At 44.5% G+C, this 15,267-nt stretch overlaps 1 protein-coding gene across 2 annotated transcripts in view; it reads left to right on the forward strand.

Moving 5' to 3' along the window:
- CEP68 (centrosomal protein 68) overlaps nt 1–15,267 on the forward strand; it is a 34,167-nt gene that overhangs the window by 15,457 nt on the left and 3,443 nt on the right. For both annotated transcript variants that reach the window (XM_073628206.1, XM_073628207.1), the window contains exons 4-5: nt 2,643–2,739; nt 11,767–11,936. In XM_073628206.1, the coding sequence (XP_073484307.1) occupies nt 2,643–2,739; nt 11,767–11,936 (267 nt within the window). The remainder of the gene's footprint in view (nt 1–2,642; nt 2,740–11,766; nt 11,937–15,267) is intronic.

Below are 15,267 nucleotides of genomic sequence, written 5' to 3' on the forward strand. Positions count from 1 at the left end.
CCAAGAGGTTAAACAGCTAGTCCCATCTATCCACCATGTAATAGAGAGGAACAAAGGGAGATATGTTTGAAGTCCTGTCTGTGTGATAACTGTTTGTCTTCATAGATACAGTGGAGAAATGAGTGTAGACATGAAGGGACAGAAAGCGTGTTATTTGTAGGATCTAAAGGTAAAAATAAATGGTAAAAGCCTGAGAAAATGAAAAGGAATGCAGCCACCTTGTGTACGGACTGGTGAAGTGCAAGATATTTTCATTTTAGGTTTAGATATGCTTTGGATCTCAAGCATGTAGTTTAAAGTGGTTGTAAATGCACAAGGTTTTTTACCTTCATACATTCTGTGTGCAGCAGCCCCCCTAATACTTACCTGAGCCCCATCTCGATCCAGCAATGTCCAGGAGAGGCTTGCCTCTCTGGGGACTCGCACTCCTGATTGGCTTTTGGCAGCAGTAGGAGCCATTGGCTCCCGCTGTTGTCAGAGCCAGTGAGCCAATCAGATGGAGGGGGCAGGGCCAAGCCGTAGCTACGTGTGGGGGCATTCGGCAGGAGGGAGGGGCTAGGAGTGCCAACGTGGGACCCAAGAAGGAGGATCTTGGCTGCTTTGTGCAAAATCGTTGCACAGCGCAGGTAAGTATGACATGTTTATTATATTTTTTTTTTTCTTAATAAAAAAACCCAGACTTGGTTGCTCCTAATACAGTGGGGACGGAAAGTATTCAGACCCCCTTAAATTTTTCACTCTTTGTTATATTGCAGCCATTTTCTGAAATCATTTAAGTTCATTTTTTTTCCTCAATGTACACGCAGCACCCCATATTGACAGAAAAACACAGAATTGTTGACATTTTTGCAGATTTATTAAAAAAGAAAAACTGAAATATCCCATGGTCCTAAGTATTCAGACCCTTTGCTCAGTATTTAGTAGAAGCACCCTTTTGATCTAATACAGCCATGACTTTTTGGGAAAGATGCAACAAGTTTTTCACACCTGGATTTGGGGATCCTCTGCCCTTCCTCCTTGCAGATCCTCTCCAGTTCTGTCAGGTTGGATGGTAAACGTTGGTGGACAGCCATATTTAGGTCTCTCCAGAGATGCTCAATTGGGTTTAAGTCAGGGCTCTGGCTGGGCCATTCAAGAACAGTCACGGAGTTGTTGTGAAGCCACTCCTTTGTTATTTTAGCTGTGTGCTTAGGGTCATTGTTTTGTTGGAAGGTAAACCTTCGGCCCAGTCTGAGGTCCTGAGCACTCTGGAGAAGGTTTTCATCCAGGATATCCCTGTACTTGGCTGCATTCATCTTTCCCTCGATTGCAACCAGTTGTCATTTCCCTGCAGCTGAAAAACACCCCCACAGCATGATGCTGCCACCACCATGCTTCACTGTTGGGACTGTATTGGACAGGTGATGAGCAGTGCCTGGTTTTCTCCACACATACCGCTTAGAATTAAGGCCAAAAAGTTCTATCTTGGTCTCATCAGACCAAAGAATCTTATTTCTCACCATCTTGGAGTCCTTCAGGTGTTTTTTTAGCAAACTCCGTGTGGGCTTTCATGTGTCTTGCACTGAGGAGAAGCTTCTGTCGGGCCACTCTGCCATAAAGCCCCGAAGAGTGGAGGGCTGCAGTGATGGTTGACTTTCTACAACTTTCTCCCATCTCCCGCTGCATCTCTGGAGCTCAGCCACAGTGATCTTTGGGTTCTTCTTTACCTCTCTCACCAAGGCTCTTCTCCCCCGATAGCTCAGTTTGGCCGGACGGCCAGCTCTAGGAAGGGTTCTGGTCGTCCCAAACGTCTTCCATTTAAGGATTATGGAAATTTTTTTGTAACCTTGGCCAGATCTGTGCCTTGCCACAATTCTGTCTCTGAGCTCTTCGGGCAGTTCCTTTTGACCTCATGATTCTCATTTGCTCTGACATGCACTGTGAGCTGTAAGGTCTTATATAGACAGGTGTGTGGCTTTCCTAATCAAGTCTAATCAGTATAATCAAACACAGCTGGACTCAAATGAAGGTGTAGAATCATCTCAAGGATGATCAGAAGAAATTGACAGCACCTGAGTTAAATATGAGTGTCACAGCAAAGGGTCTGAATACTTAGGACCATGTGATATTTCAGTTTTTCTTTTTTAATAAATCTGCAAAAATGTCAACAATTCTGTGTTTTTCTGTCAATATGTGGTGCTGTGTGTACATTGATTGGGAAAATGAACTTAAATGTTTTTAGCAAATGGCTGCAATATAGCAAAGAGTGAAAAATTTAAGGGGGTCTGAATACTTTCCGTCCCCACTGTATCTGCAGCACCAGAAGCCTTTACTAAAATGGCCAGGTTAGGTTGGCCATAATATAGACCTTTTTATAAAGCAAAACAGCACAACAGATTGTTAGAACTGTAAATGCATGCAGTAGGTAGGTGGGTGAAACATAGAGGCTGCCCTTACAGAGTTCTTCTGAAAATGCTGGTTGCTGGCATCCTGGCTTTGTTCTTGCCGGAGTCCTGCCTATAACAGTGTTTAAAAACTGAGGGGCTCTACCTACAGGTCATTCAAAGAATGAGTTATTTTTCGTCAGCTGGAACATATGCAGATTTGCAAGGTTTCCCTGTTGTATGCATAGAGTTTTATACAACGTTCACCTTCCATTGTAGAAATTGAAGAAGGATGTTGCGGAGCAGAGAACACTGGCTAATGCAGTTCTGAAGGAAGGAGAATCCCTGGCCAAATGTATGGAAGTTAATTCCTCTGGTAAGATTTGTGTGGATTCTGCTAAAACATTGGGAGCTTATTCACAGCGTTGTAACAAGTGTTAAAAGCGCAACTAAAGGCAAAACCTTCTTTTTTTTTTTTCTTTTTTTTTTTTTTTTTTTTTTTTTTAGTTTTGGATAGAGTGGAGAGGAATTAAAACATCTATTAGGTTTATGACTGTTCCCCCACTAGGGAGATTTGCCTTCTCTATTTGTCCTGTTTTATCTTTTATCATTGAAAGTAAGAGGGTCCCAAATTTTGGGTTGTCCCCAGAAAAGTAATAGAGGGGAAATCATCCACTGAGCGCACTGTTTTCGAAGACCCTTAAGCCGAATGAATACATATGATGAGAAAATCAGAAGAATGATCATTTCAGGGTTTTGTTTTTTTTTTTTTTTGCATGCTAGTCCTATATTGAATACGAGAGTGCTACTATCCTTATGAAAATTCTCGCACAATCCAGTACAACGTCCCGTGTACATAGCTATGTACCAGCCAGGAATCGGAAGTATTGTAATGTATGTGTGACCCTTCTGCTTGCTATTCTCAAAACAAGGTCAAATAATATGCAAAATTAGATTTTACATTGTACACAATACTTGTTTTAGTTGCCATTTTCTTCTTCCGGTTCGTTCTTTATTTCCACTCGTGTGTAATCTTGTTTCTCAAATTCTTTTGTACGAATGCCACACTAATCACAATTAGTTTGTTCTGTTCTCTTACAACAAAACATTTCCTTTTGTGTTCCTTCAGAAACGTTTAGATGAAGTCGTCATCATCGTCTGTCAGAAACTGTGTACTAATGATTAGATAATGGAATGATTGCTGTGAATGCAGTTATTTTTGTCCGAATTGTTTTTATCGTGTGTACTAGGCATTACTCTATTCAAAATGGGAAAAAAAAAAGTGTTACCTATAGTTCTACTAAGGCCGGGTTCACACTGGTACGACAAGTGCTCCGACATTGGGAGCTCACGTCGCATGACATGTGAAAATTAATGTTTCCCTATGAGAGCCGTCTTAACTGGTCCAACACAAGGCGGTCCGACGTTGAAAATGCTCCCTGCACTACTTTGGTCCGACTTTGATCCTACTTCAGCCCATTGTATATCACTGAAGGCGGATCGCGGTCTTAACTGATCCAACTTTGGCATGCGACTTGTGCTCTGATTTATCTTGAAGGGGAACTCCGCACTGAATTAAACAAAAAAAAACCGGCATGGGTTTCCTCTCCAAGAGCATACCAGGCCCTTTGGTCTGGATTTTAAGGGGAACCCCCATGCCGAAAAACCGGGTCCCCCCCCCCCCAAAATCCATACCAGACCCTTATCCGAGCACGCAGGTTAGGAAAGGGGGTGGGGACGAGCGAGCGCACCCTGCCCCCCTCCTGAACCGTACAAGGCCGCATGCCCTCAATATGGGGGGGGGTGCTTTGGGGCAGGGGGGGCTTGCGCCCCTCCCACCCCAAAGCAGCTTGTCCCCATGTTGATAAGGGCCTCTTCCCGACAACCCTGAACGCTGGTTACATAGAAGGTGAGGTTAAAAAGACACAAGTCCATCAAGTCCAACCTATGTGTGTGATTATATGACAGTATTACCTTTTATATCCCTGTATGTTGTGGTCATTCAGGTGCTTATCTAATAGTTTTTGAAACTATCGATTTCTCCCCCCCCCCCCCCCTCCACATCCTTGCCACTCTTGCAGTAAAGAACCCTTTACGTAGTTTAAGGTTAAACCTCTTTTCTTCGAATTTTAATGAGTGGCCACATTTTTGTTTAAACTACCTTCCGCAAAAAAGTTTTATCCCTATTGTGGGGTCACCAGTACGGTATTTGTAAATTGAAATCATATTCCCTCTCAAGTGTCTCTCTTCTCCACAGAGAAAAAGTTCAGTGCTCGCAACCTTTCTTCATAACTAATATCCTCCAGACCCTTTTATTAGCTTTGTTGCCCTTCTTTGTACTCTCTCCATTTCCAGTACATCCTTCCTGAGGACTGGTGCCCTAAACTGGACAGCATACTCTAGATGCCGCCAGGCCATAGTCTTGTAGAGTGGGAGAATTATCGTTTTATCTCTGGAGTTAATCCCTTTTTTAATGCATGCCAATATTCTGTTTGCTTTGTTAGCAGCAGCTTGGCATTGCATGCCATTGCTGAGCCTATCATCTACTAGGACCCCCAGGTCCTTTTCCATCCTAGATTCCCCCAAAGGTTTTCCCCTTAATGTATGGATTGCATTCATATTTTTGCCACCCAAATATGAGGCCTGGGATTCCCGGCCGTCTAGGGGGCGCGCGCCCGCCGCGTTGCTCGGGACCTGGTGCGTGTGCCCGGCTGCCGCGATGTCTGCCGGGCACCCGCGATTGCCCGTTAACCGGGCCGGACCGTGGATCTGTGTGTGTAAACACACAGATCCACATCCTGTCAGTTGTGTGGAGAGCGATCTGTGTTCCTAGTACAGCGGAACACTGATCGGTCTCCTCCCCTTGTACGTCCCCGCCCCCTACAGTTAGAAACACTCCCTTAGGAAACATATTTAACCCCTTGTGTCCCCCTAGTGGTTAACCCCTTCACTGCCTGTCACATTTACACAGTAATCAATGCAATTTTATAGCGAATGTGAATGGTCCCAAAAATGTGTCCGATGTGTCTGCCATAATGTCGCAGTCACGAAAAAAAATCGCGATCGCCGCTAAAAAAATAAAACCATTTTAAAAAAAAATGCCATAAACCTGTCCCGTATTTTGTAGACGCTATAACTTTTGCGCAAACCAATCAATATACGCTTATTGCGATATATTTTTTTTTTTTTTGGCCTGGGAAGGAAGAGGGTGAAAATGCCCTGTATTGAACCGGTTAATGTTAAGTTTCCCAAGTCTAATTCCAATTCTGTCCTCTGTTAGCCATGAGGGTGCTTCCTGTGATGTGTCATGAGGACAAACACTGACGTTTTGGTTAATAAAGCCCCCCAATTTCCCTCATGAAGACTGAGAAGAATAAATTCAATACCTTCGCCATCTCCCCATTCTTAGTAACCAGATCTCCTTCCTCATTCTTTATGGGGCCAATATGGTCTGTTCTCCCTTTTTTTTATTGTTTACATACTTAAAGAATTTCGTGGGATTTTTTTTTGCTTTCCTCCGCTATGTGTCTTTCATGTTCTATCTTAGCTGCCCTAATTGCCCTTACATTTCTTGTAGCAGTCTTTATAAAGTCCGAATGCTAATGATGATCCCTCAACCTTGTATTTTTTGAAGGCTTTCTGCTTTGCTTTTATATGCATTTTTACATTGGAGTTAAGCCATCCAGGACTTTTGTTTGCTTTTTTTAAATTTATTACCCAATGATGCACTGGCTAATGTCATTATTTAATATGCTCTTAAAGCGAACCCATCTCTCCTCTGTGTTCTTTGTTCCTAAGATGTTATCCCAATTTGTGCCTTCTAGCAATGTTCGTAGTTTAGGGAAGTCGGCTCTTTTGAAATTCAGTGTCTTTGTATCCCCCTTATGTTTCATATTTGTGTGATTTATACTGAAGCCAGTTGACCTGTGATCGCTGTTTCCTAAATTGCCCCATTTTTCCACATCCGTGATCAGGTCTGTATTGTTGGTAATCAGGAGATCTAGTAACACTTTTTATTTCTAGTTGGTGCATCTACCATCCGACCCATAAATATTGTCCTGCAAGACATTTAGGAACTGGCGAGCCTTAGACGAATGCGTGGTTCCCTCCGCCCAGGCTACGTCTGGATAATTTAAAATCCCCCATTATGATAACGCTTCCCATCCTTGCTGCTAATCCAAATTGTGATAGGAGGTCTGTCTCTCCTCCTCCTCCCTCCAGGTTAGGGGCCTAGAGCATACTCCCAGTATTATTTTCCCCTTAGCTTCATCCCTTTGGAGCTCTACCCATAAGGATTCCACCTCCTCCCTAGCTCCCTTTAGTGATGTCATCTCTCACATTCACTTGTACATTATACATTATATTTTTGATATATAGACATACCCCTCCCCATTTTTACCCTCTCTATCCCTGCGATAAAGGTATACCCTTGAATGGTTGCCAGCCAATCATGAGAGCTGTTGAACCAGGTCTCTGAAATTCCCACAAAATCCAGATCCTCCTCGTACAACGGTATTTCTAGTTCACCCATCTTGTCCGCCAGGCTCCTGGCATTGGTGAACGTGCCACGTTGTTTAGACCGGTCGCATACTATCCTCTTATTGGGTGTTCCGAGATTACAACTAGGACTTGTTACTATACTTACGTTGGGTTTATGTGCTTTAGTCAACCTACCACTAATGCCCCCAATACTACCCTCTGGAATATGTTCCGCGCTGACCATCTCTACCTCTGGAACCCCCCCCCCATCGCCTAGTTTAAAAACCCCTCTAACTTTTTGGCCATCTTTACTCCCAGCAGATCTGCACCCTCCTCGATAGGTGCAGTCCGTCCCTTCTGTAGTACTGGTGACTGACTGAGAAGTCGGCCCAGTTCTCCAGGAACCCAAACCCCTCCTTACTACACCAGCTCCTCAGCCACTTGTTTACTTCCTTAAGCTCCCTCTGCCTTTCTGGGGTGGCTCGATGTACCGGTAGTATTCCTGAGAATACTACCCTGGAGGTCCTCCTCCTCAATTTAGCTCCCAAGTCCTTAATTGGTGCCAACTTGCATCATGACAGCTGGGTCTTCCCCACCCCCTCCCAGTAATCTGTCCACCAGATCCATGATGTGCTGAACCCTAGCGCCCGGTAGAAAGCATACAGTTTGGCACTTCAGGTCTTTGTCACAGATTGCCCTCTCTGTCCTTCTAAGAATTAAGTCCCCTACCACCAGAATTTGTCTATCTACCCCCCCCCCCCCCTCTCACTGGAAGGGTTCTTCCCCTGGCAGCTAAGAGAGAGCTTCAGCTCCAGAGCAGTGCTGGTCCCTGACTGGTTTCACCAATGTCACTCAATGGAGCGTACTTATTGGGATGCTCCAGCCCTGGATCGGGCTGCCTGGCACTTCCCCCTCTTTCCTTCCTGACTGTCGCCCATCTACTCTTTTTCCAGTGCCTGCGCCTCTTTGTCTCCACCTGCCTCTGTGATGGCCCCTGCTGGGTACGTTCCCTGCTCTCCTTTAGTTTGGAGGGTCTTCTCAGTGCTGACAGTTGCTTCCCATAGATTCAGAACCTGGGCTTCCAGGTTAACAATGTGCTTACATTTTGCACAGCAGTATTCGCCCTCGATCAAATAATCAAGTAACGCATACATGCCGCAAGATGTACACCAAGTCACATCTCCACACTCGCCGGGCATCGTACCTATTACATTTAATGAGGATTGGGGATTATACCCTGTCCAAATTGCCTAACAACTAGCTTCCTGACACTAATACTCAACAATACACTACACAGGTACTTGCAGACACACGTGCACTCGCATGTTGTCGGGGTCTGCGGGCGGGGGCCTTATCGGAATCTGGGGGAGCCCCCAGGTCCAGTCCCCCCACCCTATGTGAATGAGTAGGGGGTAGACATTCACCTTAAAAAAAAAAAAAAAAATTTAAATAAATTTTAAAAAAACTGTCAAAAATAAAACGCAGTACACAGGTTTTTAAAGTAATTTTTTTAAGACCGCTCCGGTGACTATTCCAATTTCTTCTCCCATCTTCGGCTGTTCTGCCTCCTCCGCTGACGTCTTCTGCCTCTGCCGGTTCTTCTCCCTTGTCCGGGTCTTCTCCGTTGATGTCTTCTAGGTCCTCTCCGGTCCTTCTCCCTCTGTCTGCTGTCTTCTGCCTCTGCTGGGTCTTGTCTGCTGTCTTCTTGCTCTTTTGCTGGGTCCTCTCAGCTGTCTTCTCCCGATGTTGACTCAACGCTCTCTCCCGCTCTAATGCTGGGTGCGTGGTGTGCCACTACTTATATTGGCATGGGGCGGGGTCACTGGGTGACATCATAAGGGGCGGCGCATTTGGATGACTTGACCCTGCCCCATGCCAATATAAGTAGTTGGGGGAGGGTTCCCCTTAAAATCCATCCTTCGGTCTGGCATGGTCTTGGAGGGGGAACCCATGCCGTTTTTTTTATTTGGCATGGAGTTCCCCCTAAAGATTCATAACAGACACAAAGTGCCTGGCAGTGTTGGGATCAATGTCGGATCCCCGTTCATTGAAGTCGGACGGATGTCCATCTTCAAGTCACAGGGCAAAGTCTGATCCACAGTCGTACGACTGTTGCGTCGTACCAGTGTGAACCCGGCCTAAGGGCCCATTAACAGCAGGCCATTGCAGTAACGCAGTGGGGGAGATTTACTAAATCTGGTGCAGCTGTGCATAGTAACCAATCAGCTTCTAACTTAAGCTTGTTCAATTGGGCTTTGACAATAAAACCTGGAAGCTGATTGGTTACAATGCACAGCTGCACCAGATTCTGTGTGAACCAGTTTTAGTAAATCTCCCCCATTGCACATGTGTTATTTTGCTGCAGTGCTAGACCACTATCATGAAAAATAATCCACTCTTTTAACTCTATGCAGTTACTTATAAAATAGAGGTTTCAAATAATTCACCCCCCCCCCCTTTTTTTTTTTTTTTTTTTTTTTAAATATATATAAGGGGGGGGGTACCTGGTTTTGACAGGTACCCTCTCACATTTCCAGCTCAGATTGCCACAGTGATCTGAGCCAGAAGTTTAGACCCCCCCCCCTTTTCCCTTTCCCTTCACAGGAACTTATCGCAGGTCCCAGAAGCCTACAGGACCATTCACAAGGTGCAGTGCAGCAGGAAACTGGCTGTGAAGCCGCAAGGATTTACTTCCAGTTTCCCTTACTTGCTACGCCACTGCCTGCACCCAAAGCCCATTGAAGAATTGGTTTGGGTGAGGACATCCCGTGATCCCTGGACAGGTAAGTGTCCTTATATTAAAAGTCAGCAACTACAGTATTTGTAGCTGTTGACTTTTAATTTTGGGGGGAGCCTGGAGCTCTTCTTTAAGAGCAGCTTATCAGACTAGTATTTAGGTGCTCCTTTTTAGAGATTTTTTTTCTATAATAAAAGGATATTGTTTTGTAGTAAGAAACAGTTGTAGATGAGAAGCCAATATGAAGTACAATACCTGTAACCAGAATATTGTGTTCTACCCTCTTAGCTCCATAACTTAGAGCAAAAAAAGAACAGGAGCCCTGGTTCACACTGACAGTGGGAATGGAATGTCCCGAATGTCAGTCCCGACTTTGGGGGCGATTTCAGAGACATCTGTGTGGGTTTCTGTACAGATGTCTATTGAAATTGCACCCTGAAGTCGCCAAAAGTAGTACAGAAACTACTTTTGGGAATCAGTGTGGCACCGCACCGATTCAACCGGTGCCATTGCCAGTAATAGCTGCCGATTTGACATGTCAAATTGCGGCAATGTGAACCAGGGCAGAAGGTCAGGTTTTTCCTGGCTCACATATCTTTATCTATGACAAGCTGCTAAGTATTCGCATACAGGTCCTAAATGTTTTAACTCCATGTGTAACTATGCCATGGGACACCATAAAATGTTTTCTCCAAAAAACAGATGTTCTTTAATCGCCATGTGTTTATCTGACCAGATTTGATAGTACTTTGCAATTTTTCTTCCACTTAAAGCGGGATTCCGGCCGTGAAAAAAAAAAATTAAAAGTCAGCAGCTACAAACACTGTAGCTGCTGACTTTAAATAAGTACTTACCTGTCCTGGGTGCGCGCGATGTCGGCTGCCCGAGGCCGACCCGTCCCTTGGCTCTCGGGTCCTGGCACCGCCATCCTGAGTAAGGGAAACAGGCAGTGGAGCCTTGCTGCTTCACTGCCAGATTCCTACTGCGCACGTGCGAGCGGCGCTCTGTGAATGGCCCCGTGGTGTTCTGGGAACACACACCGTTCCCAGAAGGCAACTCGGCTCTCGGATCCTGGCACCGCCATCCTAAGTAAGGGAAACAGGCAGTGGAGCCTTGCGGCTTCACTCCCAGTTTCCTACTGCGCACGCGCGAGTGGCCTTGTGGTGTTCTGGGAACACACACAGTTCCCAGAAGGCAACAGGGCCACTCGCCGCAGAGCAGAACACGCTGCGGAATAGGAAGAGGCAGATTAGGAAGACTGCCTAACAACAAGGGTTTAGGTAAGTTTAAAAAAAAATGTTTTTTTTTCAAATTTTCTTTTTTTTTTTTTTTTTTTTGGGTGGCCCTCCACTTTAAATATAGCTTCTACAATTTAATGTTCATATATATTTAATATGCAGTCAGCTACTTTTTAGCAATTGATTTCCAGCATAGTGGAAGTACAGTAGCAATGTCTTGAATAAAGGTAGCAATGATGCTGACCACACCAGAGCCATGACATGCTAAATAGCTAACTCCTGTCCTCGGGACCCACTAACAGGCCAGGTTTGCAAGATAACTTAAATACATCACAGGTGCTATCATTTGCTGCTCAGTGATTGCAGTATTCTAGTCTGTATCTCCCCAAGGTAATAGGGCGACTACAAAACAATTCCAATAATTTTTGTTTGCTACTGAACTATATACACATAAGCAATGAGCTGTTAGTCATTAGGCTGTGTGCTTGTAGAGTGTATGGGGTGTTTTTCAGGAGCTTTTGGACAAAAAATGGTGCCTGTAAAGCGCCTCCAGTGCAGCTGCAGTGTGGGAGCCCGAGTGCTTTCACACTGGGGTGGTGCGCTTGCAGGATGTTAGAAAAAGTACTGCAAGCAGCATCTTTTGGGGTGGTGGAGGAGCGGTGTGTACACTGCTCCTCCACTGCCCCTGCCCATTGAAATTAATGGGCAGCGCTGCCAAAGCACTTTACCGGCGCTAGCAGCCGAAAGGCATCGCTAAAACTAGCGGTGATTTACCGCTAACGTGGCCCGTTCTCAGTGTGAAAGGGGTCTTAATGCTTAGCAGATATGACTTGTAGGTCAGGGACTCGGTTTGTGAATGTTTACTGATAAACTTACGAAGAATTATGAGTGGAGTCTTCATCTGCTTCCTGGAGATACTACAGTGATCTTTTCTGTAACCTCTCATTAGTGTTGAAGGACACCCTGGCATTAATTTCCAAACAATCCGGAGAACTTGAAAGACACACTGAGCGCCTGTATGCCTCTGTTCTTGAAGCTATGGATACCATCACTGATAAAGGCTTGGGGAGGAACAGTAACCCTAAACAACCGGTTTCCCTGGAGATGGAGTCAAGTTAGGTAAGAAAGACAACAAGGCAGGAATGAATGTCATCTGACATGACACTACAGTGTGGAAACCTGAGCAGCACTACATGTACTCATTCACAGCACAGGGCTTACTATAAACACCTGGGAGGTGTTTAGTCATTAATATATTTTTATTAATAAATATGCTATTTCTTGCACTGTATAATAATGCTAAAAAGAAAATGCACCTAAATAAACAGAAACCCAAACAGTTCCAAGTGCTAGGTCAATGATAGCACAGGTGCAAGGGAAATGACACTGAACTGTCCCAGCTGCTGTGAGGAGTACCTGGAGTAGTCACTGGACAGATAAATACTCAGCGTTTACAGCGCTTGGGACCCTTGGTCAGTGAAAAATCGAAGTTCCATTGTGAGATCCATGATAGGAACAAAACTCTCAGCAGAGCTTCTCTATAAACTCAAAGCACATTTATTTATCCATAAAAGATTTCATACAGACAATAGCATGCGAGAGGTACCATTAACAACTGTCGTGGCAGAGATGGAAGATCAGTTGAGCAGGAATTCCTTACTGGGGATGTCTGGGCATTGATGTGTTTTAACCATACTGAGAAGGAAAGTTTGCAGCATCCAGCTGAATGAGGCGGCACGGCGAGCCAGCACACCGGAAGTGATGTGACGGGATGGACAGGTCACTAGGAGGAGCCCAAAAGGAGACCGCCGCAAGCTGTGTGGGGTTGCTGTGACAATGCATTTGCAAAGTGATCAAGAAATTAAAAGGAAAGTGTAAAAAAAAAAAAAAAAAAAAAAAAAACATTTTAAAGCGTCCTTTGTGCTCGCACGCATATGTATACTGCATTCAAACCACATATCTAAGGTAGCGCTGTGATTGTTGGAACGAGGACAATATTTCTAGCACTAGGCCTCCTCTGTAACTCTAAACTGGTAACCTGAAAATTTTTTTAAAGCGTACTGAAGTTTGACGCCATGCTAGGTAGATATTTACTCGGCGTGACATCATCTTTCACATTATACAAAGAAATTGGGGTAAATATATTTTTTTTTTTCTTTTTTTAAAACCACTTCAGCCCCAGAAGATTTTACCCCCTTCCTGACCAGAGCACTTTTTTTTTTTTTTTACAATTTGGCACTGCGTTGCTTTAACTGACAATTGCGCGGTCATGCAATGCTGTATCCAAATGAAATTTGTGTCCCCCCCCCCCCCCCCCACAAGTAGAGCTTTCTCTTGGTGGTATTTAATCACCTACGTTTTTATTTTAAATTGTGTTTGAAAATTGCTGCGCAAATACCGTGTGACATAAAAATTTACAGCGACCGTCATGTTATTCCCTATGACAGTGATGGTGAACCTTGGCAACCCAGATGTATTTCCCATCATGCTCAACTACACTGCAGAGTGCATGAGCATCATGGAAAATGTAGTTCCAACACATCTGGGGGACCAAGGTTCCCCATCACTGCCCTATGGTCTCTGCTAAACAATATATAATGGTTGGGGGTTCTGTGTAATTTTCCTAGCAAAAAAAAAAGGATGTTTGCATGTAGGAGAGAAGTGTCAACATTGGCTTGGGTGTCAAGTGGTTAGTAAATGTGCTTTGAGTTTATGGAGAAGCTTTGCTGAACATTTTCTTCCTACCATGGCTCTCGCAGTGGAACTTTGATTGATCTTCACTGAGCAAGGGTCCTGAGCACTGTTTACTCTGAGTATTTGCCCAAATCATTAAAGCGGTTGTATACCCGCTGTTTTTTTTTTTTTTTTCTACACCTGCAAGGGAAAAGGCATAATGAGCTAGTATGCACCGCATACTAGCTCATTATGAGTTACTTACCTTAGAACGAGGCGCCGGCATCTCACAGGTCCACGCCGAGGGAGCTGACATCTCCCCTCGGCGTGTCTACCGGGTATCGCGGCTCCGGCGCTGTGAGTGGCCGGAGCCGCGATGTCGTCTCTCCCGCGCGGGAGACTTCTGCCCGGCAAGCTCCGGAGTTTGCCGGGCTGAGAATCCCCTGTGCGCATGCGCCGCTGCAGTCAGTGGCTCATTGCGAGGGGAATATCTCCTAAATCTTACAGGTTTAGGAGAGATTTTTTTTTACCTACAGGTAAGCCTTATTATAGGCTTACCTGTAGGTAAAAGTTAAAAATAAAGGTATATAAAGTGAAGTTCCGGCTGAAATATGACTTTTAAGATAAAAATAGCCCTAGAATACTCATACATAGTGCAATGTAACAAAGGTATGTTGTAAACTATGCCCAGTTTTCTTACTTTGAAGTTCCTGCATAGTGTGGGCAGCTGAAGCCACAGTGTCTTTCCTGGTTTCCAGGAATGCTGGCTACCCAGCATGCACCTGCCGATCTCATGCATGTGCAGTGCAATCTTGGTCAGCTTGCCATAGACACCAATATTTAATATTACTAATGTTTCCCCATTGGTAATTTAACCCATTTCCAGTCTTTGTAGCGCCCATACAAGAAATATCACTATGACAAGGAAAACATGGGCAGCAATAAAAACTGTCAGAGGTTCTAACCCTTTATCACTATACTAAAAATTTGTTTTCGGAAGGAAGGGAGGTGACACTACCCCGTTGGCATGATAGAGGCAGCAATAAAACAAGAGATTTAACCCTTTCCCAATGTTTCCAAAAGTAAGTAAGTAAAAACTATGGGTTGGAGTTGGGCTTTAAAACTTCAGCCCTAAATACACTTTAGCATTTTTTACATTCACAAATAAAATACCTTTTTCAGGTGGTGGCTTGAGTTTTATTTATTTATTTTTTTTTTGTGGGACTTCCACATAGCTAACTCTCTACAGGGAGATTCCATCCAGCCAGTTTGCAGTCTCTAACAAAAAAAAATGTTTAGAAAATGGCTCCCTTTACCCAACTAAACACTTATCCATGTCCTTCAAAACCTTATCGATCTGTAGCACCGCCTACCCCACCAGCCTGGGGTTAGAACAAAACCCAGTTACTTGACCTTGCAGACTGTGCAATGTGGTGTTCCATCCCACATATAATGGTCCAGATCTTGGATCTGTAATTTATTTTCCTGCTTCAAAGCCCAGAACATACCTATTGATGGGATTACTGATCCCAGTATTCATAAGGCAGGAGATGTTGGAGGATTGGTGGCAGAAGACTTTTGAGCAGGGGGGAGTACGATCCAGAGGAGGAAGGGGAATAGTGTTGCTTAAGGTAACGGCTGATGGCTATACAGCCAGACTGTAAGATAGATATTAAAAGGGACCGAGTCTGTCTGGAGACAGCTCTTCTTCCACTTTAAAAGGACACTACACTCTGCTTCACTAAGGCATCCAGGAGTTCTTAATCAGATGAGGTTT

Source organism: Aquarana catesbeiana, linkage group LG04, assembly GCF_042186555.1.
Source record: "Aquarana catesbeiana isolate 2022-GZ linkage group LG04, ASM4218655v1, whole genome shotgun sequence".
Taxonomy (NCBI): domain Eukaryota; kingdom Metazoa; phylum Chordata; class Amphibia; order Anura; family Ranidae; genus Aquarana; species Aquarana catesbeiana.